The sequence below is a fragment of the Scheffersomyces coipomensis genome, assembly GCF_036884675.1.
Source record: "Scheffersomyces coipomensis strain NRRL Y-17651 chromosome Unknown DFJ63scaffold_1, whole genome shotgun sequence".
Taxonomy (NCBI): Eukaryota; Fungi; Ascomycota; class Pichiomycetes; order Serinales; family Debaryomycetaceae; genus Scheffersomyces; species Scheffersomyces coipomensis.
Window position 1 is genome coordinate 1,930,430 of NW_027042892.1, and position 25,005 is coordinate 1,955,434.

Genomic DNA, 25,005 nt, shown 5'->3' on the forward strand with positions numbered 1-25,005 from the left:
ATGATCCGAAGAAGAGATTCATATCTATACATACTGATTTGTTAAAGGTTGAAGATCATGCCTTCAGTAACGAAACAGAAGTCGGGGAAGCAAAAGCTTGCCCCTGAAAAGGAAAGGTTTCTTCAATGTTGTGGAGATATCTCTCTTGAATTGGTTGCATCATTAAAGAATTCTAAAGATATAAACTTAAATGGATTAATTATTCGATATGCCAAAAAGTATAAGTTAAAGCAACAACCTAGATTGACTGATATCATCTCATCCATTCCAGATCAATATAAGAAATACTTAATTCCAAAATTAAAAGCTAAGCCAGTCCGTACTGCTTCAGGTATTGCTGTGGTAGCCGTGATGTGTAAACCTCATAGATGTCCTCATATAGCATATACTGGTAATATTTGTGTTTATTGTCCGGGAGGTCCTGATTCTGATTTTGAATATTCAACTCAATCATATACTGGGTATGAACCAACTTCAATGAGAGCCATTAGAGCAAGATATGATCCTTATGAACAAGCAAGAGGTAGAGTTGAACAATTAAGACAATTAGGTCATTCGATTGATAAAGTTGAATATATTATTATGGGTGGTACATTCATGTCATTACCTATTGATTATAGAGAAGGATTCATTACTCAATTACATAATGCATTAACTGGTTTTAATGGTAAAGATATCGATGAAGCAATTAAATTTTCTCAACAATCACAAACTAAATGTGTTGGGATAACTATTGAAACTAGACCTGATTATTGTACAGAAACTCATTTAAGTGATATGTTAAAATATGGTTGTACTAGATTGGAAATCGGGGTTCAATCAGTATATGAAGATGTGGCCAGAGATACTAATAGAGGTCATACTGTCAAAGCTGTATGTGAGACATTTGCTATTGCTAAAGATGCAGGTTATAAAGTGGTTAGTCATATGATGCCTGATTTACCTAATGTCGGAATGGAAAGAGATTTAGAACAATTTAAAGAATATTTCGAAAATCCAGAATTCAGAACTGATGGTTTGAAATTATATCCTACTTTGGTCATTAGAGGTACAGGTTTATATGAATTATGGAAAAAGGGATTATACAAATCATATAATGCTAATGCTTTGATAGATTTAGTAGCTAGAATATTGGCATTAGTTCCACCTTGGACTAGAATCTATCGTGTTCAAAGAGATATCCCTATGCCTTTAGTTACTTCAGGAGTTGAAAATGGTAATTTAAGAGAATTAGCATTAGCCAGAATGAAAGATTTTGGTACATCTTGTAGAGATGTTAGAACTAGAGAAGTTGGTATTCAAGAAGTTCATAATAAGGTTGTGCCTGACAATATTGAATTGATTAGACGTGATTATTACGCTAATGGAGGTTGGGAAACTTTCTTATCTTATGAAGATCCAAAACAAGATATCTTAATTGGTTTATTAAGATTAAGAAAAGCCACTAAGAAATATACATTCAGAAAAGAATTCAAAAATCAACCTACATCAATTGTTCGTGAATTACATGTTTATGGTTCCGTTGTTCCTTTACATTCTCGTGATCCACGTAAATTCCAACATCAAGGGTTTGGAACTTTATTAATGGAAGAAGCTGCTAGAATTGCTAAAGAAGAACATGGATCTGAAAAGATTAGTGTTATTTCTGGTGTTGGGGTTAGAAATTATTATGCCAAATTAGGTTATGAATTGGATGGTCCATTCATGTCCAAATGGCTTAATAAAGATGATGAATAAATGTCTTCATCATCTACTACTGGTGTATATATTATTGTATAGTAAGTTAAATATATTTATTATTATATTAAAAAGAAAACCGAATGTAATACCCATAATGAATAAAAAATGTGAAAATGTAAAAGATTATTTATATACATGCATAAAAACCGATATTTTATATATATATTATTTTAAATTTGAATCCCATACCTTAACGATGGTTAAGAAAGCTTTTATTACTTGGTAATCCACCTCTATGTAAAGCTGGAGCTTTAACCTTTGATCTTAATAATGATTGAACCGTCTCAATATTACTTGGATTTTGAATGGCAGCAGCGGTGGCTGATGCTTTTTTATTGATAAGGTTTTTCTTAATTAATTTTTCTTCATTTAATTCCTCAACTCTCTTAGATAATGAAATATCTAAGTGAGGATCAACACCTCTATATTTAACAAGCCAATTATTGTTTAATAAAGCAGAATATGATGGTCTTAAATCAGGGTTTTTATTCAAACATGATTTGACAAAGATTTGAGCTTCTTTGGAAAATATCGTGGGATTTAATTTAGGTGGCTCACCATCGACAATAGCACTTAATTGAGAAAAGATATTATCGTAAGTTTCGGATGGATATGGATATTGACCCTCAGCGATTTCTAATATGGTTAAACCTAATGACCAAATATCAGATTGAACAGAATAGGTAGCATCATTTGGATTTAAAGTCTTGATTCTTTCTGGTGCCATATATGATTGACAACCAATATTGGTTTTAGCTAATGAACTAACTAAATTACCTGAAACTCCAAAATCACATAATTTAATCTTACCTTGAGTATTACATAAGATATTAGTTGGTTTAACATCACGATGAATGATATTATGTTTATCCTTCAATTCTTTTAAACCCCTGATAACACATTCAGTAATATATGCAAGGGAAGTTTCATCTTTAATACCATGATCCTTACCATAAACTTTATCCAAAGATCCTCCATCCATATATTCAATACACATATACACAGCACCTTCAACAAAGAATGCTCCATAGAAATCAACAATATATGGAGAATCACATTTATGTAGAATATCCAATTCCATTAAGATTTGAGTGAATTTATTCTCATCCAATTCTAATCGGACTTCTTTCATGGCCATTAATACTCCAGTTGGTTTATGTAAAACTTTCAGAACAGATCCATAATTACCACGACCTAATTCATCAATATATTCCAATTCATCCAATGAGATTCTGAATGAAGATCCTGACAGGAAATCAATCCCCTTAGAATGTAATGATGCCTTTCCCGAGAAATTAAGTCTTCCTGATTTGATATCGATATATTTTTTATAATTTTCAAACAATCCATTGGGTCTTTGAGGTTCCATATCAGAATCATATTCACTTTCAGTGGCGGAATGATTTGGATTATTACTGGTATCACTATCATAGATTGTTGCTGGTGGTGTATTGGTATCTATGTTACGATTGACTGAATTACCACGAGAAAGAGATCCGTCACTTTCAAGATCAAGTTTGAAATTAGGTCTTCTTCGTGAAGATTTTCTTGAAACATCCTCATCATTCGAAGAAGAAGTCGATGAGATATTGCCACTATTAAAGTTATTATTACTACTATTGTTGGATACAGTGGATGAATATTGAGGAAAGTCAAAGCTTGAAGGATTATTCTTAGGAGATGCTAATGGGGAGATATTTTTAGTTAAATCATTCATATTTAATTTCATACCTCTTCTTTGAGATAATGATGGTTTCTTAGATAATGTTGTTGCCAACGGTATATTTGAAGGTAATAAACCGGGAGATGATGATAATGCAGGGTGTGATTGATGTTGAAGGATATCTTTATCGTTTGTTGAGAAGGAACGTCTAGCATTAATGTCCATAGGGATTGGAGGTAATGGTTTATCACCAAACTCTGTATTTACAGGTGGATTGATCATACTTATTGATGTTGATAATGGTGGTACCTGACTGTAATTGTTATTATTATTGTTATTGTTATGATTATTATTATTATTATTGTTACAAATTTTGTTGATACTATTAGTGCTACTATTGTTTGAAAGTTGATTTATGACATTTATGTTGGAATTGCTATTGTTTTTGCTATTGTTACTCACACTTTGATCATTTGAGGTAGAATTGTGATTATTATGATTATTATTGTTGTTGTTGTTGTTGTTGTTGTCCACTAATGGCCTACTTCTTTTTTGTTGAAAAGCTACTAATCTAGCATGGATGTCACTTCCAAATTGGATTTGGGAAGATGAAGATGTTGAAGATAAGATTGGAGGAGATTGAGGTGGTTGTGGATGAGGGAGATGTTGGGCATAATGCAGTTGAGGCAATGGTGGTAATGGTACTTGTGGTGGTATACCTGGCAAATTAGATGACATTTTGGTGGTGGTTGTAGTTGTAATTGAAGATGATGAGGTTGAGGAGGAAGTTGAAATATTGGTATTATTATTGGATAGAGATAGTTTGTTAATTAAAGTTTGATTGAATTCATCGTCTTCAGTCATGGTCTCCTATATTATATGATTAATGTAATATGATGGTATGTATGGGTTTGAATTAGAATGTGTATTTATATTTGAACGTGAACGTGAATTGGAATGTGAACGAAAACGAAAACGAAAACAAAATTTCACAGTTGAAAAACTGGATCAATGAGATGGGTAATAGATATAGTATGGACTGATTGACAGGTTGTGGGGTGAACGATGATGATATATGATAAGAAATTACCAAATCGAACGATGGAAATAAAAGGGTAAATATATATATAGACTTTACTACTAAACGTAAATCCTCACTGAAATTGGGATGAATGGATGATGGAACTCTAATAGTAATGGTCGTACGTCCTATACTAAACAGATGTTAGCGATGTGTAGAATGAATGATTCTAGTTATAAAGACAGCTGTAAATAATGGGTGAACAAATGAAACAATGGGAATTATGTTAACAATTGGAAGTGAATGAATTGAGTGTGTGTAAAAATTGTCTTCTGTGTGTGGGAGAGCCGATATTTTTTTATTTTTTTTGTGTCTTGATTTTAAATTTTTTGTCAGCGTTCTTTTTATTTATTTTTATTTTTTGTCTGGCAACAAATTTTAAAAAAATAAATTGTCTGTCTGTCTGTCTGTCTGTCTGTCTGTCTGTCTGATTGTCGTCCCGCCTTTTTCAACCCTTTGACTAATTATTTTATATTGGATAGCAGCTCCCGTAAAAAGAATTTACGATACTTAATTAAGTCAATTAGTTGGTTGAAATCTATCTATCTAATTAGTCTATGTATCATTTAATTTCTATCATGTGCAAGGTTGTTTACATCTCTCCCATTCTCCTAATATTGAGGAGGTTACTTACATTAGCAATTGTTTGGGCTTTACCAAACGAAAAAAAAAGTAAGATTGCGCTTATTTAACCCATCTGTAATTGGTAATTATATAGTTAACAAAAAAATAATCCAACAATCCATTTTAATGATCATCTCTAGGGGCTATGGTGATAACTGGTGGATTACTATCTTAATTTCAGTGGTTGATTCATTGATGAGATTTGATAACCTTATTCATTCGTAGATAATAATACGAGGCGCAACTATGTTATCGTTTTCGCAACTTTAAATCACTTATAATTAAATGAATCATTCATATATCAAGCAATAGAATGGCAACGTAGTACAGATACTATTCCTTGTTGTATTTATTTCCAAAAACGTTCAAGAATTCATGGAACATTCTATTGCTGTTGGTTACTATTACTCTGAGTGGACTGATTGATCACAAAAATCTGAATAATACCAAGTATAATTCAATTAGAATCTTTATAACAACAGGAACCTTTGGTTGCGTACATGGTAAGCCATTTGTTTCAAATGTTATGAGCGACAATTCAATCCTATCGTAAACTCTTCTTTTCTTACATCTGTTGGTCACAATAACAACTGGAATAGGCGTGTCTAACATATAAGAAATAACGGTTGATTTCTTCACAATACAACCAATTCAATCAATTCAGATTCCAAGTACATGAATACACCTTCTAAGTAGCTTCCACTTCCTTTTGATATCGTTGAATGGTTGCACTCAACTCATCATTCAAGTAGATATGGTGATCCCCTAAATCTCCATACATAAGCATTTTTTTAACAAACGCGTACAAACAAAACTTATTTACAGCCAAATCTTATTTACAACACCAATACATTCTATTTACAACATACAACCATCCATCAATCAATCGAATCTTATGAATGATGATAATGATGAAGCCAATACCCTAACCCCAGATCATCTTAAAATCCAAATCAACGATTATGACACTTATCAAACTTTCCCTTCCAGGCTAGATCACTTGTACAATAAAGTAACCCAAGTCCCCATCATTAGAATCTATGGATCTGTAAATATACCATTTGCCACCAAAAATGTAAATAATACCAATAAGAGACAAAAGGTTTCATCTGATAATACTAAGACTGACACTGTATCTAATCGTCATGATTGTTTTAATGTATTGATACACATCCATAATTACTATCCATATATATACGTTGATTGTTTTGAAACTAACTATGATCTCTTGAAAGATCCAAATTACTTGAATCAAATCATCGATCATTTAGAAACGAATCTATCCCAATCATTTAAGAGGAGAAAGAAGAATAAGGATGACGATGATGATGATGATGACGAAGAGGATGCAGTTGAAGACATTGATGAAAATACTCTATTTCAAGATAAAAGAAGACGATTTATTGCTCACCTACTGGTAGTCAAAGCTACTCCTATTTACGGTTTTCAATTGGGTTATAAACTAGTATTTAAAATTAGTTTATTATCTCCAAAGTATAAAACTCGTTTGAATAAATTAATCTATGAAAAGTCAATAGATTTCAATAAGTTTTATTCTTCCACTAATGCCAAGAGATCAAAAACATCAAATAAAGTACACTTAATATATGAAGGTCATATACCGTATTTATTACAATTTCTTACTGATTTCAATTTATTCGGTTGTGGTTGGTTATATGCTAACAATTCTTTTGGTTTATACTTTCGAAATCCAATATTTTCATCATCTTCATCTTTTAAGAACGTTTATCCTCCTTTGTCGATTGATCGTTTAAAAGAATATCTCAGACATTTTATTACTTCTAGAAACTTATTAATCACTCCAGAACGAATTGGGAAATCAATATTGGAAATTGATATTTCTCAATTAAGTATCATTCGGAATAGAACTGAAGTTCAAAGTAGTTCTAGCAAGAATATAAGCAATCGGTTACACGCTAATTTTAATGAATTGTTACTATTTAATAATAATTTGAATAATTTACATTCATTCAAGGCAAACACCTATAAATATGATGAAACAGGAAATAAACGTATTTATTTATCTTCTTTGAAACATATCTATGAAGATCTTAAGTATCAATACCTTTCTCGAAACGATATAACAGCATCAGCTGCATCCATCTTCAACGATTCACTTTCATCAGAATCGATTTCGGCTTCTAATTCCAATTATGATTCCAATACGATTGCTAATGCTTATTTTGGGATGGGTGCAACTGAGTGGTCAAATCAATTGGAATTGAATGATTTGTTGGCCTATGTGAAGAAATTGAATAATAGTATTGATTCCAATCTTTCTGTTATTAATTACGGTAAGACCCATTTTGAGATTAATAATATTAAATTAAGGAATTTCAAAACTGCCTATGAACAAATTGACTTTGAAATTAATGGACTGATAGGTAGCAATAACCTTACTTTACAATTTGAGAAGGACATATTGCAATGGAACGATTTTCTAAAGTTATTTGAAATTGAAGATAGTCTGATTAGTTCTTTCACAGTTGCTAGTGATGGTGATAATGTATCTGCATTAGCGAATAAGAATCTAGAACAGCCTATCGAAGAGAAGGAGAATTTTCAAGATGAGGAAGACTTACTTGATGATTATCCTCTGGAAAATGAAATAGGCGAAAACGAAATTGAGCATGACCATGAAGAAGATGATGATAATGACATTGAAGTCGTTGGGAAGGATGATGACAATGAAGATGAAGATGAGTTGGACGATTCAGAGATGAATCAAACACAATTGAATGAAGTTGATGAAGATATTATAATCGAAGTCACTCAAAAGCGGAATTTGCGTAAAGTTTCTCAATCACAATCTCAATCTCAAGCACAATCATTTGACTTGAGTCCTGGTGTAATCAATAATTCAGTTTTGGAAGTGAAAGATTCTAACGATGATAATCGTTTGATGGTATCAACCGATTTGGATATGATATTAGATCCCGATAATAACTATTATGAAATTCAATTGCCTTTAGGACTAAGTAAATCTAACATTGATAAAGAATTTGATGATCTAGGAATTTTAAAAATCAATTACCAAGATCCATATTATGATAAAGAGTCAGATATGCCTAATAGACCATTGATATTTGCGAATAAGAAAATTGTCATTCCTCTCGTCAATGATAGCACCATTCCTGCATTGCCGATGTCTTCGATGATTTTAGGTTCCATTGAAAGACAAGAAGAAAGTAAAAGTATAGAGCCTGACAGCATCAATGATACAAGCCGATGGGAATGTATTATTCAGCCACCATCAAAAGAATCCATGAATGCTTGGATAGTTGAACAAAAGATGAAGTCGGTCAAGAAATCTCGAAAGATTCTTAAATCACAATTTGAATTAAAATCGGAAGATAATGATTTCAAATTCTCTTATAATAGTGAAAAGATAAAAAGAAACAATGATGATGGGTTCAATAGTTTGACTAATTTCTGCTTAGAGATCCATGTTAATACTATTGATGAAAAATTGCCTAATCCTTTGAATGATAAAGTTACGTTTGTGATCTATATGTTTGATGATAGTAATGGTATGTTTGAAGGACATGCTTTTAAATCGGGAATTTTATTGCTATCGGATGATCTGGAGTCTGAATCTCGGGTATATGACAAACTTTCAAAGTTACTTAATACTCATTCGCATATTGAAGTGTTCAACCAAGAAGTGGATCTAGTTAATCGTTTAGTTCAAATCATTGAAATATTTGATCCCGATATTTTATCAGGTTATGAAATCAATGCATTGTCCTGGGGGTATTTAATAGAAAGGTTTAGAGTTGTTCATGATATAAATCTATTGGCAAGTTTTAGTAGGGGTGATTATAAAAGTAATGGAAAATTAGGTGATCGATGGGGATATACTCATACGTCCAATATCAAAATCAATGGTCGACATATGGTTAATGTATGGAGACTTATGAGAAGTGAGTTGAGTCTAACCAATTATTCGCTTGAGAATATATCTTATCATTTATTGCATCAGTCATTACCAAGATATCTGAATTTACAGTTGTCCACTTGGTTAAATGATACGACGCTGAATAAACTAGCTGTTTTGAAATATTATAGTAAAAGACTCTCGTTGATAATTAAACTTATTGAAGTTCAAGAATTGATTACTAAAAATGTCGAATATTCAAGGTTAATTGGGATTGATTTTAATTCTAATTTCTATAGAGGATCACAATTTAAAATTGAATCGATTCTATTAAGAATCACTAAGTTTGAAAATATAATCTTGAATTCTCCATCAAAACAACAAGTTCATGAAATGAGACCTATTGAATGCATACCTTTAATAATGGAACCAGATTCGAATTTTTATAAATCTCCATTAGTTGTACTTGATTTCCAATCTTTATATCCTTCTATTATGATTGCTTATAATTATTGTTTTTCAACTTTATTAGGCAAATTACATAATTTCAAACTGAATAAGAATAACATTGGATACTTGAAGAATTTAAATTTAAATCCTGGATTAGTTGATTTTCTCATCAAGCAAGATGGGATTAATATTTCCCCCAATGGATTTATGTTTGTCAAGAGTAATATTCGGAAATCAATCTTAGCAAAAATGTTGGAGGAGATTTTAGATACCAGAATATTAGTTAAGTTAATTATGAAAGAATTTAAAGATGATTCTGAATTGGTTAAGTTATATAACTCAAGACAATTGGCTTTGAAATTGATTGCCAATGTTACCTATGGTTATACATCTGCAACCTTCAGTGGTAGAATGCCTAATTCTGATGTATCAGATGCGATTGTTTCTACAGGTCGAGAAATCTTAACTAAATCAATTGAATTAATTGAGAATAATGATTTTGGTGGAAAAGTTGTTTATGGTGATACTGATTCTTTATTTGTATATTTTCCAGGTAAATCTAAAGCAGAAGCATTCAAACTAGGCCGAGAAATTGCTGAGTTTATCACTAATCAATTCCCTAATCCTATTAAATTGAAGTTCGAGAAGGTTTATCATCCATGTGTATTATTGACAAAGAAGAGGTATGTTGGTTATATGTACGAATACGAGGATCAAGTCGTTCCTAAATTTGATGCCAAAGGGATTGAAACTATTAGACGTGATGGTATACCTGCTCAACTGAAAATAGTTGAAAAATCGTTACGGATTTTATTTGAGACTAAAAACTTATCAAGAGTTAAGCAATATGTCACCAAACAATTTTATAAGATACTGATGAATAAAATATCGATTAATGATTTCTGTTTTGCTAAAGAAGTAAGATATGGTACTTATAAGAATGAGATGTATTTACCACCTGGAGCTATAGTGGCTGCAAAAAAAGTTGAACAAGATGCGAGACAAGAACCTCAATATCGTGAGCGGGTACCATATGTGGTGATTCAAGATTCCACCAAACCAAGAATTAAAGATCGATGTATGCTGCCACAAGAGTTTATTGAATCCTATTCTAATTTAAATCCATATGTTCTTGATTATGAATATTACATTACTCGAGTTTTAATTCCACCATTAGAACGAATATTTAATTTGATTGGAGTTGATATTAAGAGTTGGTATCGAGAATTACCTAAATTAAAATTTAATAATTTAGGAAGTACGAATAATTTATTTAAAATGACAAATTTCATTAATGTTAATAATTGTTTAAATTGTGGGAAAGAATTGAATAGTAATAATCAATCTAATTCGAAATATTTTTGTATCCCATGTCGACAACATGAATTAACCTTAATTACGAATCTTACTATGGAATTAAAGTTTAATGAGATAAGTTTATTTAATTTGAATAAACTTTGTCAACTTTGTGTTAAGAATAATTTCATTAATAATGGACTGGCATTAGGAATTGATAAACTTAATCAATTATCAAATCAATGTTGTAATAGTAGTTGTAAAGTATATTATGATAAGTTTAAAGTTAAGAATATTAATTTACAATTATCCAAGAGAAATGAGAATATTATGGAAGAATTTAATAATTGGTAACATAATTAAATTAATTTATATAAAGACAGATTACAATATATAATATATACACATTTCAAATTTATTTATTTACTTACTTTTCTGGCTTATTTGCAGAATCTTTTTTCCAACTTCCAGAGAACATATGTTTAGCATACGCCATTGGATGTTCATGAGATTGGGCTCCCATTTGATCGACATCAGGACTGAATGAAGTAATAGGCAATATTAATACATCATCTATAGCAATTGGCAGTTGCATTCCAGTAAATAATTTCCAATCCACAATTTGACTTTTACTATTTTTATTTTTAGCATTATTGGTATTATCATAAGCCGAGCCCAAGATATTATTAAGATATTCAAATATAGAATCAGTGAATATAGCAGGTCCAGTCCAATTCATAATATCCCCTCCTTGATCTTTACCTAATATTTTTTTCAATTGTCCTTTACGATCTCTAGTCAAAGTTATATCAGTAATCTTTGCAATTAATTCTCTTAACATAGGATGGCCTCGTTTAGCTTGAATAGTCCATTGACAGAATTGAATTCTACGAGCATACCAATCTGCCCAATCAGGTCTATCAGGATCTGCTTCAATTCCCACCACCAAACCTGCATTCAATGGCTTTTCATTATATGTATCTTGTAAAGATGCCCAAGTATCGATTGGTTTAAGACTAACGGTATCGATATCACTATAAACCCCACCTCTAGCGTATAAGATCAAATATCTAAAGAAATCAGCTTTTAAGATACTTTTAGGCATGATACGATACGCTTTTGCAACATCAGGGATGGTTGAATATAATTGTTGAATTAATTCTTCACAAACATTATCAGCGATGATATAATGTTTATAGTCAGGATTATCGGTATCCCAAGTACCTTGATACAGTCGATAATCATGAGGGAATTTAGGATCTTCTAAAGGTATTTTCCAGGTTTGCCAAATATTTTTGGGGAATGGTTTTTCAGGTTGATATGGGAATTGATATGATAATTGTTGTCTTACAGTTGAATCAGTGGGCAATTGAGATATTTTACTAGGTTGGAAGTTCAATCCTAACTTGGACCAATCGGAATTCTGTTCTAATTCACGTTGTAATTGTAATTTACTTGAATTAAATTCAGTTCGATGATTTGCTCTTGGTAATGAAAATGATACCACAAATAAGTAGATAGTATACAACACTACGACGAGAATGATCCCTATCTTCACCCTACGACTTCTCAGTGCCATGTTGGGACGTTAGATGACTTAGTTATAACTCGTGAGATGATGATAAATGATGACAGTTTACAGATAACAAGTTTCAACTTTAAATTGGTAGTGTCAAAAATAGTTTTCTGATCTGAATCGGTCTGGAATGTCATTTTTAAAAAAGTTTGTATAAATTATATGCCGCACGCGTGTCAATCCATTTCCATTTTTACATTATGCCATCCAAGGATAAATATTGACATGGAATGTTTGTTTGACAGTTAGAGTTATTCCCAATAGATCAACTACATAAACAAGCTGTAACTAGTTAAGCAAAGAATTTAATAATATATTTAAATTAGTATATAAGATATATGATGATGATGATGATGAATATATAAATAATATTTACACTTGCAAATATGAACAGCATTAAAAAGAGATAGATATAATGATAAAAAAATCTGTATAAAAAGGTAACCCAATGTCTAAATCCCGTAAGTAAGTAAGTAAATAAATAACAAATTAGCAATTAAAAACAAATTGTAAAAAATCAAACTTTTAACCCCAAAGAAAATGAAAAATCAATAATAAATTGTATTGTATGGTAAAAAAAAAAAGATGTATAAAGTAACCCATGAATAACTTTTCTATAATAACTTGTTGTAGTGTATAAACACGTATAAATATGGATTTGATTGTAATGAATGAATGAATGAAATGCCAAAAAAAAGAACCCTGTAAAATGATTTAAATTTGATAAATAAATAAATGAAGAAGCAAAATGGTGAAAAACATGTAAAAAAGCAAACTAAAAGCAATTAATGCAAATAAATAATAATAAATATGATGATGATAATGATGGTTGGATGGATGATACGCTTTATTCTATGATTGTGGTTGTAGTAGTAATAATATTTCTTTCCCTTTTTCAAAAAGAGAAGAACGTGATCTTCCCTTCTAGTATCATTCAAATTTCAATGAAGAAGTTGAATTGAATATAATAATAAATAATAATAATGATGATTAAAATGAAGAAAGCGTATGTATATGATTGATCATCTTGAAAATTCGTTGCCTTTTCTTTTCTTTTTCCTTTCGTATTTCTCTTCTTCTGATGTATTTATCGTCTCTTCTTTCTTGTTCTATTCTTTTCCGTTCCTTTCTTTTCCCTTTTTCTTTTCTTTCTCTTTTTCCCTTTTCTTTGATTGATGTTTTATAAGACCCAGACATGGAGTTTTAAATAAAAATAGTAGTAGCAACAAAAATAAATAAAAAAATGATAATAATAATAATAAAAAAATAATAATAGTAATATAAAAATATAATGCAATTTTCAAGTGTGTGTCATCCCATCAACTAAATAAACAATCTCTGGTGCTTACCACCAAGAGTTGTTACTGGTAGGATTACCATATGAAGAACTATCATATGAACTATAGTTACCACGTTGAGCTGGAGCACCACTGTTATAACCACCAGTGCTTCCACCAGCAGAGTAACCACCTTGAGTGGATGAACCCCAACCACCAGCAGCAGAAGAACCACCTTGAGATGATCCCCAACCACCAGATGATGAGGAAGAACCTTGTCTTCTGAAATCTCTAGATGGACCTCTTGAAGATCCACCACGACCACGAGATGATGGACCCATTTTACCAAATGAACCTTCTCTGGCGATTTTAGTTAAGAAATCTGGAACTTCTTGATTAGCTTCAGATAATAAATCAACTAAACCTTTAACGATATTTTTATTGTTTCTGTTAAAGAAAGCAGTGGCAATACCAACATTACCAGCACGACCAGTACGACCAATTCTATGAACATAATCATCGATATCACTTGGTAAATCGAAATTAATAACATGGGCGACATTTGGAATATCTAACCCTCTAGCAGCGACAGCAGTAGCGACTAAGATTGGAGCAGTACCACTTTTAAAAGCAGCTAAAGCTTTTTCTCTTTCATATTGAGATCTATCACCATGAATGGCAGTGGCAGGGAAACCTTGATCATATAAGAAATCAGCTAAATTATCAGCCATTCTTTTAGTTTCAGTGAAAATAATGGTTAAACCATGATCACCAGCAGTTAATAAATCTAATAATACTGATTTTTTTTCTTCATCTTCAACATATAAGATTTTTTGAGTAATATTTTCGGAAGTAGAACCAACTCTACCAACTGATAAGAAAATATAATCTTTAAGGAAATCTCTTGCTAACATTTGAATATCTCTTGGGAAAGTAGCAGAAAACATTAAAGTTTGTCTATCATTAACACCTGGCATATCACAATCTTGAACAATTTGTCTGATTTGAGGTTCAAAACCCATATCTAACATTCTATCGGCTTCATCCAAAACAAGATATTTAATATTGGCTAATGAAACTCTACCTCTTTCTAATAAATCCTTAAGACGACCTGGAGTTGCAACTAATAAATCACAACCTTTATCCAAGTTTCTAATTTGTTGACCAATATCAGCCCCACCATAACAAACACATGGTTTAACCCAAGATCTATAACTGAATTTTCTTGCTTCATCATAAATTTGAGAAACTAATTCTCTAGTTGGAGCCATAACTAAAATAGTTGGATAAGCTTTATTTGATGAGAAAGCACCTGAAGATTCTGGAATTGGAGCAGGACCATTCATATAAGATTCAGATAAGACTGGGAATAAGAACCCACCAGTTTTACCGGAACCAGTTTGAGCACAAGCCATTAAATCTCTACCACCAGCCACGATTGGAACGGAATATTTTTGAACTGGAGTTGGTTTAGTGAATCTTGATAAAGTAATATTTTCCACTAATAAAGCATCTAAAGGAGGAGCAGTAAAAGCAGAAATTGGTTCTGGAACTCCTTCACCACTAGCTTCAACTGGAATTTCATCATAATTATCGAAATTAATCCCAGAAGATTGAGCACCAACATCTTCAGGAGTACCGAATAATTCTAATTCTAAACTTTCACTTTTAGCAGCAGGTTCATGTTTACCATCAACCCATCTACCAATACCTGGTCTTTGGTATCTTGAACCACCAAAACCACCACCTCTGGAGAAGGAACCACCACGGGCTCCACCTCTTGAAGAACCACCACGACCAGAGTAGCCACCATTATTGTAACTACCACCAAAGCCATTGGATGGACCTCTTCTATTATTATTATTGTAATTATTATTGTTACCACCAAATCCATTGTTGGAACGACGATAACCTCCACCGTAACCAGTATCGGCACCAGCATCTTCAGAACCACCGTTGCGTAAGTGAGGAGGAACGTACTGAGATCTTCCATTCCCACCCTGGGATGATGGACCATCTTGGACACTAAGATTACCTAATTGTTGATTCAAATCGGAAGTCATATTTTTTCGTATCTACTTGATAAGTGTTTTGTCTTAATATATGAGAATATATATAAGATAGATAAAGTATATGTATAAATATAAGGGTATCTTAAAGAAGAGAAGAAGAAGAAGAAAGGAGGAATGTGTGAAATTTAAGCATTTCAAAAAAGGATTTTTTAATTTGATAATCAGAGGGCAAAAAAAATTTTTTTTTTTTTTTTTTTTTTTTTTATTTATTTCTTTTTTCTTTTTTTTTCATTCAATTTCTTTTTTTGGTTTTGTTAAGCTAATTTTAAACAAAGAGTGAGAAGCGTGTTCTGATAACTAAAAATAAACTTTTAATTGAGGAAAAGTACACGACTTTACTTGGTGAGTCACGCGTTTATATCTATAGCAACTATATATATATATAAATAGATTGATTGATTGAATATATTGATTTAACTTATTTACAAACTAAACACAAACTAATCCTCCTAGTTATCATCAGACGATGCAATCGATGCATTCGATGATGAATATCGCGTACTCGATGTAGAACTTATAACTCTTCCATTCCCACTAGTATTATTATTATTACTACTATGTTGATGATGATGATTGGAATTATTATGAAGGGTATGATTTCTTATCCCTCCAGCACTACTACTACTGGTACTTCCAGAACTAATCCCAGCTAACGTGATCTTTGCATGAGGATGGGCAAAACATTCACGATGATCATCTTCTGCTTCATAATGAGGTGGAGTATTTATACCCTGACCTGGTGGAGGTAAATATGGGCTATCATCTTCATCTTCATCATCAATATCAATATCTTCTTCTTCTTCTTCTTCTAATTCATCATCTGATGGTGTCAACGATGTATCTTGATTTTCGTTTTCGTCATCTTCATCCTTTTCATTCTCACTATAATTAATATCAAAATCTTCAATATCATCTGGTGTACCTCCAATATGTAAATTCTCTAAATCAACCGATGAAAGACTATTATCTCTATTACTGGGTTTCAAATTGGAATTATGTTTCACTTTACTTCCACTACCACTATTTATCGAATTAACACTACTAACAGCAGCAGGTCCAGTTGCTCCATGACCTCGTGACATAATATGACTAAAAGGTTTTTGTTGTTCTCTAACATTCCAATTCAAATTCCTACTAACACTATCAATATATTCAGTTTTAGAACTTATAACAGTGGGGAATGGGAATGGACTAGCTTGAATTGTAACATAATCACCTTTTCTTAATTCAGTTCGAACTTTCCCATCAAATGATGCCCATGCTGTTGATCTACTTTGTAATGGAACTTTTACTTTTAAAAACATTCCATCAGGTAATAATATTGGTCGGAATGATAAAGTATGAGGACAAATTGGGGTAACACTTATAGCACTAACTCCAGGATGAACCAATGATCCCCCTGCACTTAATGAATAAGCTGTTGACCCAGTTGGAGTTGCAATGATTAATCCATCAGCTTGGGCCACGGTTAATAATGATCCATCTCCATATAATTCTAATTGAGTAACATAAGGTGAAGGACCTCTATCCACCACTAATTCATTTAAAACTTGTTGTTCACAAACCAATTTCCCATCAGCACGATGAACTCGACATGTAAATCTCATTCTTAAATAAGCTCTAACTCCCAGTTCAACTACTGTTATCATTTTTTCTCTAAATTGATGAAAATTAAAATTGGTTAAAAATCCAAGTGAACCTAATGCAAATGATATAACTGGGGGGACAACTCTTTGAAATAAATTAGATACATAAAGAACAGTACCATCACCTCCTAAAGTTATAACCAAATCGAAAATTTCAGGATTCTTAGATGCAAATTTTTTATCCCAATATTTTAATAATTGATTTGATTTGGGATAATTTTCCAATATAGAATTTGAATCAAATCGTTTGGAAATTTGTAATTTATTATCAACATAGACCACAATATCACGTTCTCTAGTTAAAAGCCATTCCACAATTTCTCTGGTAAGATAAATCAATGAATTATCTCTGGCTTTAGTGACAATCATAATAACTCTTACATCTAATTGAATAGTAGCTTTAGCTAAATTCTTAGCTAACATTCTTACTCCATTTGCAGTTTCAGCTAATTCAGTATGAGATTTAACTGATCTTAAATCATCATGATTATTTAATTTCGATAATACTACTGATGATGCACTATTATTACTATTTTGAGAAAAGTTATTATTATGATTATGATTATTATTAATATGATGAGATGGTAAGACAGGACCATTATTTAAGAGTTTTTTAGGTACTTGATCACAATAAAGTTTATTATGAATCATAGGTTGTTCGCGACTGATATAGACTTGAGATGGAGATGTTGATAATGATGAAGTAACGGGAGTTGAAGCATGATAATTATTAAACGATGTTCGGTTATATTTGGATGATGATTGTTTTTTGACGTTGATAGGTTTAGTAGTTGATTTTGTGGATGTATTAGTGGTGATGGTGGTGGTGGTAGAAGTGGTGGCTGTTGTTTTTGTTGATGGATTTGGTATACTGGGGGTGGTTATATCTGATGTGATGGTTGTTGCTGAAGCAGGAGACCCAATCCTTTGATTCAAAGTACTCATGTCTGATTAAGATATAATTAGCTTAAATTGGAGTGATGAGTCACTGTGGAGAGTATATAACGTTGGTTTAAGTAATCAAAATGATATGGTATACCTTTAAATGATATGGTTGAACAATAAGGATGATATTGTTGATAATGGTGATAACAATCAGGATTATGACAAATTTATTTATTTATGATTAATGAAACCAGATTTAAAATAAATTATTGTGTTATAAAAATTTAGTTTGGAGGGAGACAGAGAGAGGGACAATTTTACTGAGAAGAAGTTGTAGTGAGAAAGTGGGGGAGTGAATTAGTGATTAATGCTCACTAACTAACTTCCATCGTCATTTAATTGTCTATATATATAGTGTATATCTATGTGTTTCTGTGTGTGCGTGGGTACTTTCAACTGTGACACACCAATCATAGTATACAATGTATTATGTGTAATCAGTAAGAAAACAGTAATTTAATTAAGACCGTCGCTCGGACCACCACTGGTTCCTTACATTTCCTTTCCCTTATTTTTACAGTGAGTGTGGAAAATTATTTTTATGACTCGGTAGGTGGAGTTCAAACTTTAGTGGAGTGGAGAGAGCTAGTTGAATTAAAGTCATTAATAACGGATATTCATTCGTAAACTGATTTAACTTATCGTTTCCTATCCTTTATAAACCCCCCTACCTTAACCCTGTTTTCAACTTCATAACATCTAATAATTGATAACCGCTTTTACCTTTATTCTGTTTGTGGTTTTTTTCGGATCAATTAAATTTTATTATCCTTGATCCTTCTTCTGTTTTTCAATAACCGTTTAAATTCATCGGAGTAGTTACATAAAATTTTCTAATTCACAGCCACTGTCTATTAAAGGCTAAAAAAATAGAATCAACATTAACTTTTAATACGGCCGAGTTATTGTCGGGTTTTATAGTATAGTATAATATATGTTTTGTTTATATTTATATTTATTTATTTATCAACTGTGATTTTTTTTTCTATTATAATCTGTAAAAGGAATGTATATATGTTTATATAAGAATAAATAATCATCATAACTGATTATATTAGATTTAAGCAGTTATATCTTGAACTTTACATTTCCAACCGGAACTTGCTCCATCCAATAATGGTAATGATGCACCAAGACACCATCCAATTTCATTATTATCAATCTTATTAGCAGTTCTTAATTCACGTCCTAATGGAATATCATATCCAGTATGTAACATAGCAGTTATAAAACTTAAATCAGTACACCATTGAGGTTCTTCATTCAATTCTTTAATTGGATCATCTAATAATACATCTTTCCAGAATTGTGATCCATTACAAACAGTCTTAGCTAATTCTTTTAATTCTTCAACTGTAAATGATGATGGGAAACCTAATGGATTAGTTCTATCATAGAAATAAGAAAATACAAACATATCATTTGATTTTCTAAATGCTTTAGTTAAAGATGGTTGATGAACACCATTGAATGAACATGGTTTTTCAGCACATTCAGCTTCTTTATTTAAAATCTTTTCAGCAAGGAATCTACATTGTGAACCACCAGTTAACCCTGAATCTGAAGATGGACCTTGGAAATTAACCACATAAAATTCATCTTTACCATATTCAACCATAACATTTGATGCAGTGGCACCAGGTGGAATACATGGATTATTTAAAGTAATAGTAGTTGATTTAGTATCTTTAGCTTCCTTTTTGGTGGCAATCTTTGAATTTTGTAATTCTTCATTGGTCTTTAAAGCAGATTCAATCACAAGTGAATTGATTTTATTTCTACCTTCCATTAAACCATAACCTAAATGACTAAATTGATATAATACAAATTCTCTATTACCAAAAGTAAATTGATATTTATGTTCACCATCAATCATTTGTTCAGATTGATCCTTAAATTCAGGTTCAAATACAATTTGAGTAGAACCACCACCTAAATCAAATACAGCAGCAGTTGGATTCTTTTCACTATTACCAATATTACCTAATAAATAATTAGTAGTAATCCAAGCATAAACACCTTCATCTTTACCTTCCATAATAGAAATACCATCACCATCAACAACAGCAAATGGATAATCTTGTTCAAGATGATTTCTAACTTCATTTAAGATATTGGTGGATTTTTCTTTACCTAATAATCTTAAACCAGCAGTAGCTTTAACTGCAACTGGAGTACAACCTTGTTTAGCTTTTGGAACTGTGGCTAAGGCAACTTCTAATAATGGATCTAACGAAGCAGCAGCACCTTTAGTATCGGTATCAAAGGATGATAATCCTGGTTTTAACATTTTGAATTCTTCCTTTAATAATTTTGGTGGTGAAACACAAGTATCAAATTCATAAACATGAACTCTTGAACCAGTTGAACCAGCATCAATCATAACAACGTAATTCTTTTCATCACACTTGGCACCTCCAACAGCAGCTTTACCTGGAGTGACTGGAGCGGCTGGTACTGGTGCTTTTTCTAAAACTTCATCATCAACAGCTGGGGCAGCATTAGCTGGGATTGGAACTTTTGGTTTTGAATCAGTTCCAATGTTGGAATCAGCACCAACAGCAGGAGCCTTTTCGTTATTAGCGGACTTATCAGCCACGATCTTTGGTTTACCATTACTACCAATGACTGGGATATCATCATTTTCAGATTGAGAATAAGGAGGTTCTTTACCTTGGATTGGAGATCCTTGTAAAGTATTACCAACTTCTTCAAGATGATCATTATTGAATGGAATAGTATCATCACCAGTAGATGCGGGTTTAACCTTTTGAATGGAAGAAGTAAGACTATTTTGAGAAGTAGCAAAGAATATAACTATCCCAAATATAGCTAAGGCTGAAATTAACACCCTTAAATTACGGGTAGATAACATTGACATGCCCGGAAAAAGTATGATTAACGAGGGACCTTGCAAGGGGTATGGATGGATTGAATGTCCTGGGGGTAGGGGTGGGGTTGTGAGTTGTGGATAGGGATATTAAAGATAGTTGAGTATCTTTCTATGAACTATATCTATATATCTATGTAAATGATGTAATTGATAGAATCGTGAAATCAACACCATGTAAAAAAAAAAAGACACGATAAAAATAAAAAGAAGAAAAAAAAGAAATTTTGTCTTCAATCACACGCCCTTTTTCTTTTACTATGTTTAGTTAAGATCAGCAAATATATAACATGAAATTGAAGCATATCATTGGAGGAAAATTGGTCTGGTGGTGTTGGAATTATGGTTTGGTGTTGTAGTATTCTACGTAGATAGTTATATAAGACATACGTGGATATGTTTAACTACGATTAGGTCTATGGATTACACGTCTTATTTAATTAAAGGAACTAACAAAACACGAAAATTAATTTCGCAACAATAAAATTAGAGTGGAATGTTAAAAAGATAAGTAATTAGATATATGTATTCAATTATCACGTTACTTAAGTTTATCAATTAATATGTAATATAAATGCAATTCATATGAAATTGAAGTAAGATACATCTATGAGAGATTAAATGATGTATGTTTATAAAGGGCCCTTTGATTGTATACTTTGGTACAAGACGACATCATGTCGCAGCGAACAAGAGAAAAGGATAAATGTCGTGGTGGTGGTTTACTATCCTGCATACTACTTGTCCAAAACAAGAAGTAGCAACCGTTTTGAATTTCCTCATAGTAATTAAGGAAGAGCAGTGTGTGTGTTTAGTGTTTGAGTTGGATAGGGTAGGGTATACATCGGTTAAAACTAACAAGATTAAACTAAAAATATGACTAAATGTGTTTAGTTGGTTACATCCAATTTAAATAGAAAGTTATAGTATTGATCCATTAACAGTATTGATTTCATCATTTTGCATTCTAATAATTAATAAGTATTAATTAGTTCTATGTTTCTATGGGTGAACAGATCTGACATAAGTTGTTAATATTTTAGAAGAATTAACATATAAATATGAGGTCATATAGTAAACTAACTATGATAGAAAGGAAGAGTGTTATTAAAATTGACAAATGAGGTTTATGACAAATTAAAAGAAATGACATTGAAGAAGTTGAAGACCCCACGAGTTCCACTTTTTTCTTTTTGGCTGCGGAAAAATAGACCAAATTTTACTAACTATTAACTATATAGTATACTAACTAGTTGTAATTATATATATGATGATGATGATGAAATTTTGTAAACTTACAAGTATCATCATCATTATTATTTAGTTACTTCTTTTATATCAGCATCTCATTAGCATTACAGTATATTATAATATATATATCATATCATATCATATCATATCATATCATTTCAATTATTCCCTTCATTTCATTAAGTGCATATTTCCCCATAGTAAATAACAGCCAAACAAAAAAAAAACATGCTGCCATCACACGTTGCAGTCAATAACAATAATAATCATATCAATAATGATAATGATAATGATGAAGAGTTGAATTTACATGATAATAACTACCATTTCCTCATACCGAAAGTCAATGATACCGTCAATTATATGGATTCCTTAGTAGATCAACCTAAAGACTATCATCAACAAGAAGAAGAAGAAGATTTTGAACTTGAATTTGGTAGTTCAAGTATGCAAAATAATAATAATAACACAAATACTACACCATCAAAATCTACTAATACAAGATTTAATTACAATTTCAAATTCCCATTAAATCAATGTTCATTTGATCATTTGAAAGATACAGCCAAGAGTTTAAAATTAGGATTGATAAGTTCAGTTGATGCTTATACTTCTACTTTTAAATATCAAGATAATAATGATAAAGAAAGTGATGATGATGATGATGATGATGATAGTATTAGTAGTAGTGAATACGATGAGTCTATGATTGATTATGATGATTATGATGAAGAATCGGATTATGATGAAGATTATGATGAAGAAGTTATATTACCTATAAATCATTTACATATAAGTTCAAATCAACCTCAACCATTAGTAAGTATATTAAAATCCCAATCATCTACCAATAAAAGATCATCATCTATAACATCATCAACTTCAACTACATCAAGTTCAAGTTTAGAATTATCCATCATAACATCGAAAATCAATTCTATCATTGAAGAATATTTCCCTACTCTTATTAATGATGAAGATTTCATTGATATTAAAAATTATGTTATAAATTATTTAATTATCTTCCTTACCAAAACAGAATTAACTAAATCAGGATCGGACAGCAATAATAACACATCAAATGATAATATAAACAGTCGAATTCTTAATTTATTCATTCAAAAACAATTCAAATTAAATCTTATTGAAAAGATCTTTGAAATCTTAATTGAGAAATATGAATCAATCAAAATTGATTCATTATTAGATTATTTCCTTGATTTCAACAGTAAATCATCCTCTCACAATAAACCCAATGATGATGATAAGATGGGGAATTATTTCATTATGGGAAGATTATTACATAATCCTAAATTTTATGATCGATATAAAATCATTTGGAAATTGGATCATTTGAATTATAAATATTATGATAAATCTTATTTCATTGATGATTATTTTAATAATTTGAATTATAATTATAAATATACTTATCATAAACATGATGAATGGGAATTATTATTAAATAAACATCAATTCCTGATGAATTTTGATAAATTTTTTATATATTATAATCGAGATTTAAAAGCAGGTAGAATTTATGATGATGATGGGTTGGATGATGATGATGATAATGATAATGATGAAGGAGATGATATCGATGAAAGGTTTGGAAATACTAGTAGTGATGAGAATTATGATTATTATGATTATTCAAGTTCATCAATTGGGATGATTAATAGTAATAGTAGTAATTATCATCGATCATCTACTAGTTCAACTAGTTCATCAAGTTCATCAACAAGTGGTAATTCAATGTTTAGTGATAGAAGAGTATCAGAAGTTTCCACTGGCAGTAGTTTTTCATCAAAATCATTAATCATGAATAAGAAGGCATTAACAACCACAACCAATACAAACGTAGCAACCACCATACCTAAGCCAAAGACAGTTGAGAAGTCATTAAGGTTCAATGATCATATTGATGTGTTGAGTATTAATAGACATGAACCAGTTTATTATTTAAATTGTATTAGAATATAAGGTAGTGGTAGCAGTAATTAACATTAGGGTGATAGTTAACAGGATAATAGGTAAGAACCCAAGGACAGGACAGGACAAGACATACATATATTAACATAGGGCAATAAGGGTAGAGCCTCAATAATTCATTTCTTCTTTTTATATTAGTAGTAAATATCATTAATTTATCGTAACAAAAATGCATAATTAAAAATCTATAGTGTTTCACACGTGATTCGCAAATGTATGGTGAAACTCCGGATCGATTTATCCAATTTTAGTCCGACTGTTTTTTTGTGAAGCGGAGAGAGAGAGAGAGAGAAAATTTTAAACATGAGACTTGTTCTGGAAATTGGCTTTGAAGTTTTACTCCCACAACCACCACAACAACAACAACAATTTTAAAAATCCTTAATTAAATTGATTGATCATTCGATCTGAACAGCGTCTATTTGTTACTTCATCTCATCTTATCTTATCTTATTCCAAATAGTGTGATCCATCCCCCACCTCATAGATCTGCTCCTCATATATTATCCTTATCCTTTTTAGCTTTTTGACATATCGTTTACGCTTTTCTTTTCTTTTTCATGCCCCTGTTGTTGCCAATTATATAACTCAATCCATATTCATT

The 25,005-nt window shown here is 31.3% G+C and overlaps 8 protein-coding genes across 8 annotated transcripts; 3 read left to right on the top strand and 5 right to left on the bottom strand. All coding sequences in view use genetic code 12, as the record gives it.

Annotated features, from left to right (window-relative positions):
- Positions 1-8: 8 nt before the first annotated feature.
- Positions 9-1,779, top strand: ELP3 (Elongator subunit). Its single transcript, XM_064906745.1, has one exon. The coding sequence runs from the start codon at positions 58-60 to the stop codon at positions 1,735-1,737; it is 1,680 nt and encodes a 559-aa protein (XP_064765031.1). The 5' UTR covers positions 9-57; the 3' UTR covers positions 1,738-1,779.
- Positions 1,780-4,141, bottom strand: PBS2 (mitogen-activated protein kinase kinase; the record flags this gene model as incomplete). The annotated part of the gene is made up of 2 exons (XM_064905455.1): positions 1,780-3,412; positions 3,938-4,141. 2 exons carry the CDS (start codon positions 4,139-4,141, stop codon positions 1,931-1,933), a joined length of 1,686 nt encoding a protein of 561 aa, XP_064765032.1. The 3' UTR covers positions 1,780-1,930.
- Positions 4,142-6,003: 1,862 nt separating this feature from the next.
- Positions 6,004-11,106, top strand: REV3 (Rev3p; the record flags this gene model as incomplete). Its single annotated transcript, XM_064904731.1, has 3 exons — positions 6,004-6,183; positions 6,232-7,627; positions 8,003-11,106. The coding sequence occupies 3 exons, from the start codon at positions 6,004-6,006 to the stop codon at positions 11,104-11,106; spliced, it is 4,680 nt and encodes a 1,559-aa protein (XP_064765033.1).
- A 73-nt stretch (positions 11,107-11,179) lies between these two features.
- On the bottom strand, positions 11,180-12,331 carry OCH1 (Och1p; the record flags this gene model as incomplete). Its single annotated transcript, XM_064904708.1, has 1 exon — positions 11,180-12,331. The coding sequence occupies one exon, from the start codon at positions 12,329-12,331 to the stop codon at positions 11,180-11,182; it is 1,152 nt and encodes a 383-aa protein (XP_064765034.1).
- Positions 12,332-13,481: 1,150 nt separating this feature from the next.
- On the bottom strand, positions 13,482-15,847 carry DED1 (DEAD-box ATP-dependent RNA helicase). The gene has a single exon (XM_064905494.1). The coding sequence runs from the start codon at positions 15,666-15,668 to the stop codon at positions 13,674-13,676; it is 1,995 nt and encodes a 664-aa protein (XP_064765035.1). The 5' UTR covers positions 15,669-15,847; the 3' UTR covers positions 13,482-13,673.
- Positions 15,848-15,925: 78 nt separating this feature from the next.
- Positions 15,926-17,992, bottom strand: DFJ63DRAFT_292748 (NADH/NAD(+) kinase). The gene is made up of 3 exons (XM_064905415.1): positions 17,920-17,992; positions 16,699-17,832; positions 15,926-16,518 (listed from the first exon to the last, which is right to left on the bottom strand). Exons 1-3 carry the CDS (start codon positions 17,972-17,974, stop codon positions 16,127-16,129), a joined length of 1,581 nt encoding a protein of 526 aa, XP_064765036.1. The 5' UTR covers positions 17,975-17,992; the 3' UTR covers positions 15,926-16,126.
- A 1,195-nt stretch (positions 17,993-19,187) lies between these two features.
- On the bottom strand, positions 19,188-21,336 carry GDA1 (guanosine diphosphatase). The gene has a single exon (XM_064906746.1). It carries the CDS (start codon positions 21,147-21,149, stop codon positions 19,329-19,331), a length of 1,821 nt encoding a protein of 606 aa, XP_064765037.1. The 5' UTR covers positions 21,150-21,336; the 3' UTR covers positions 19,188-19,328.
- A 1,724-nt stretch (positions 21,337-23,060) lies between these two features.
- On the top strand, positions 23,061-24,818 carry DFJ63DRAFT_316932 (uncharacterized protein). Its single transcript, XM_064906747.1, has one exon. It carries the CDS (start codon positions 23,115-23,117, stop codon positions 24,390-24,392), a length of 1,278 nt encoding a protein of 425 aa, XP_064765038.1. The 5' UTR covers positions 23,061-23,114; the 3' UTR covers positions 24,393-24,818.
- Positions 24,819-25,005: the final 187 nt, after the last annotated feature.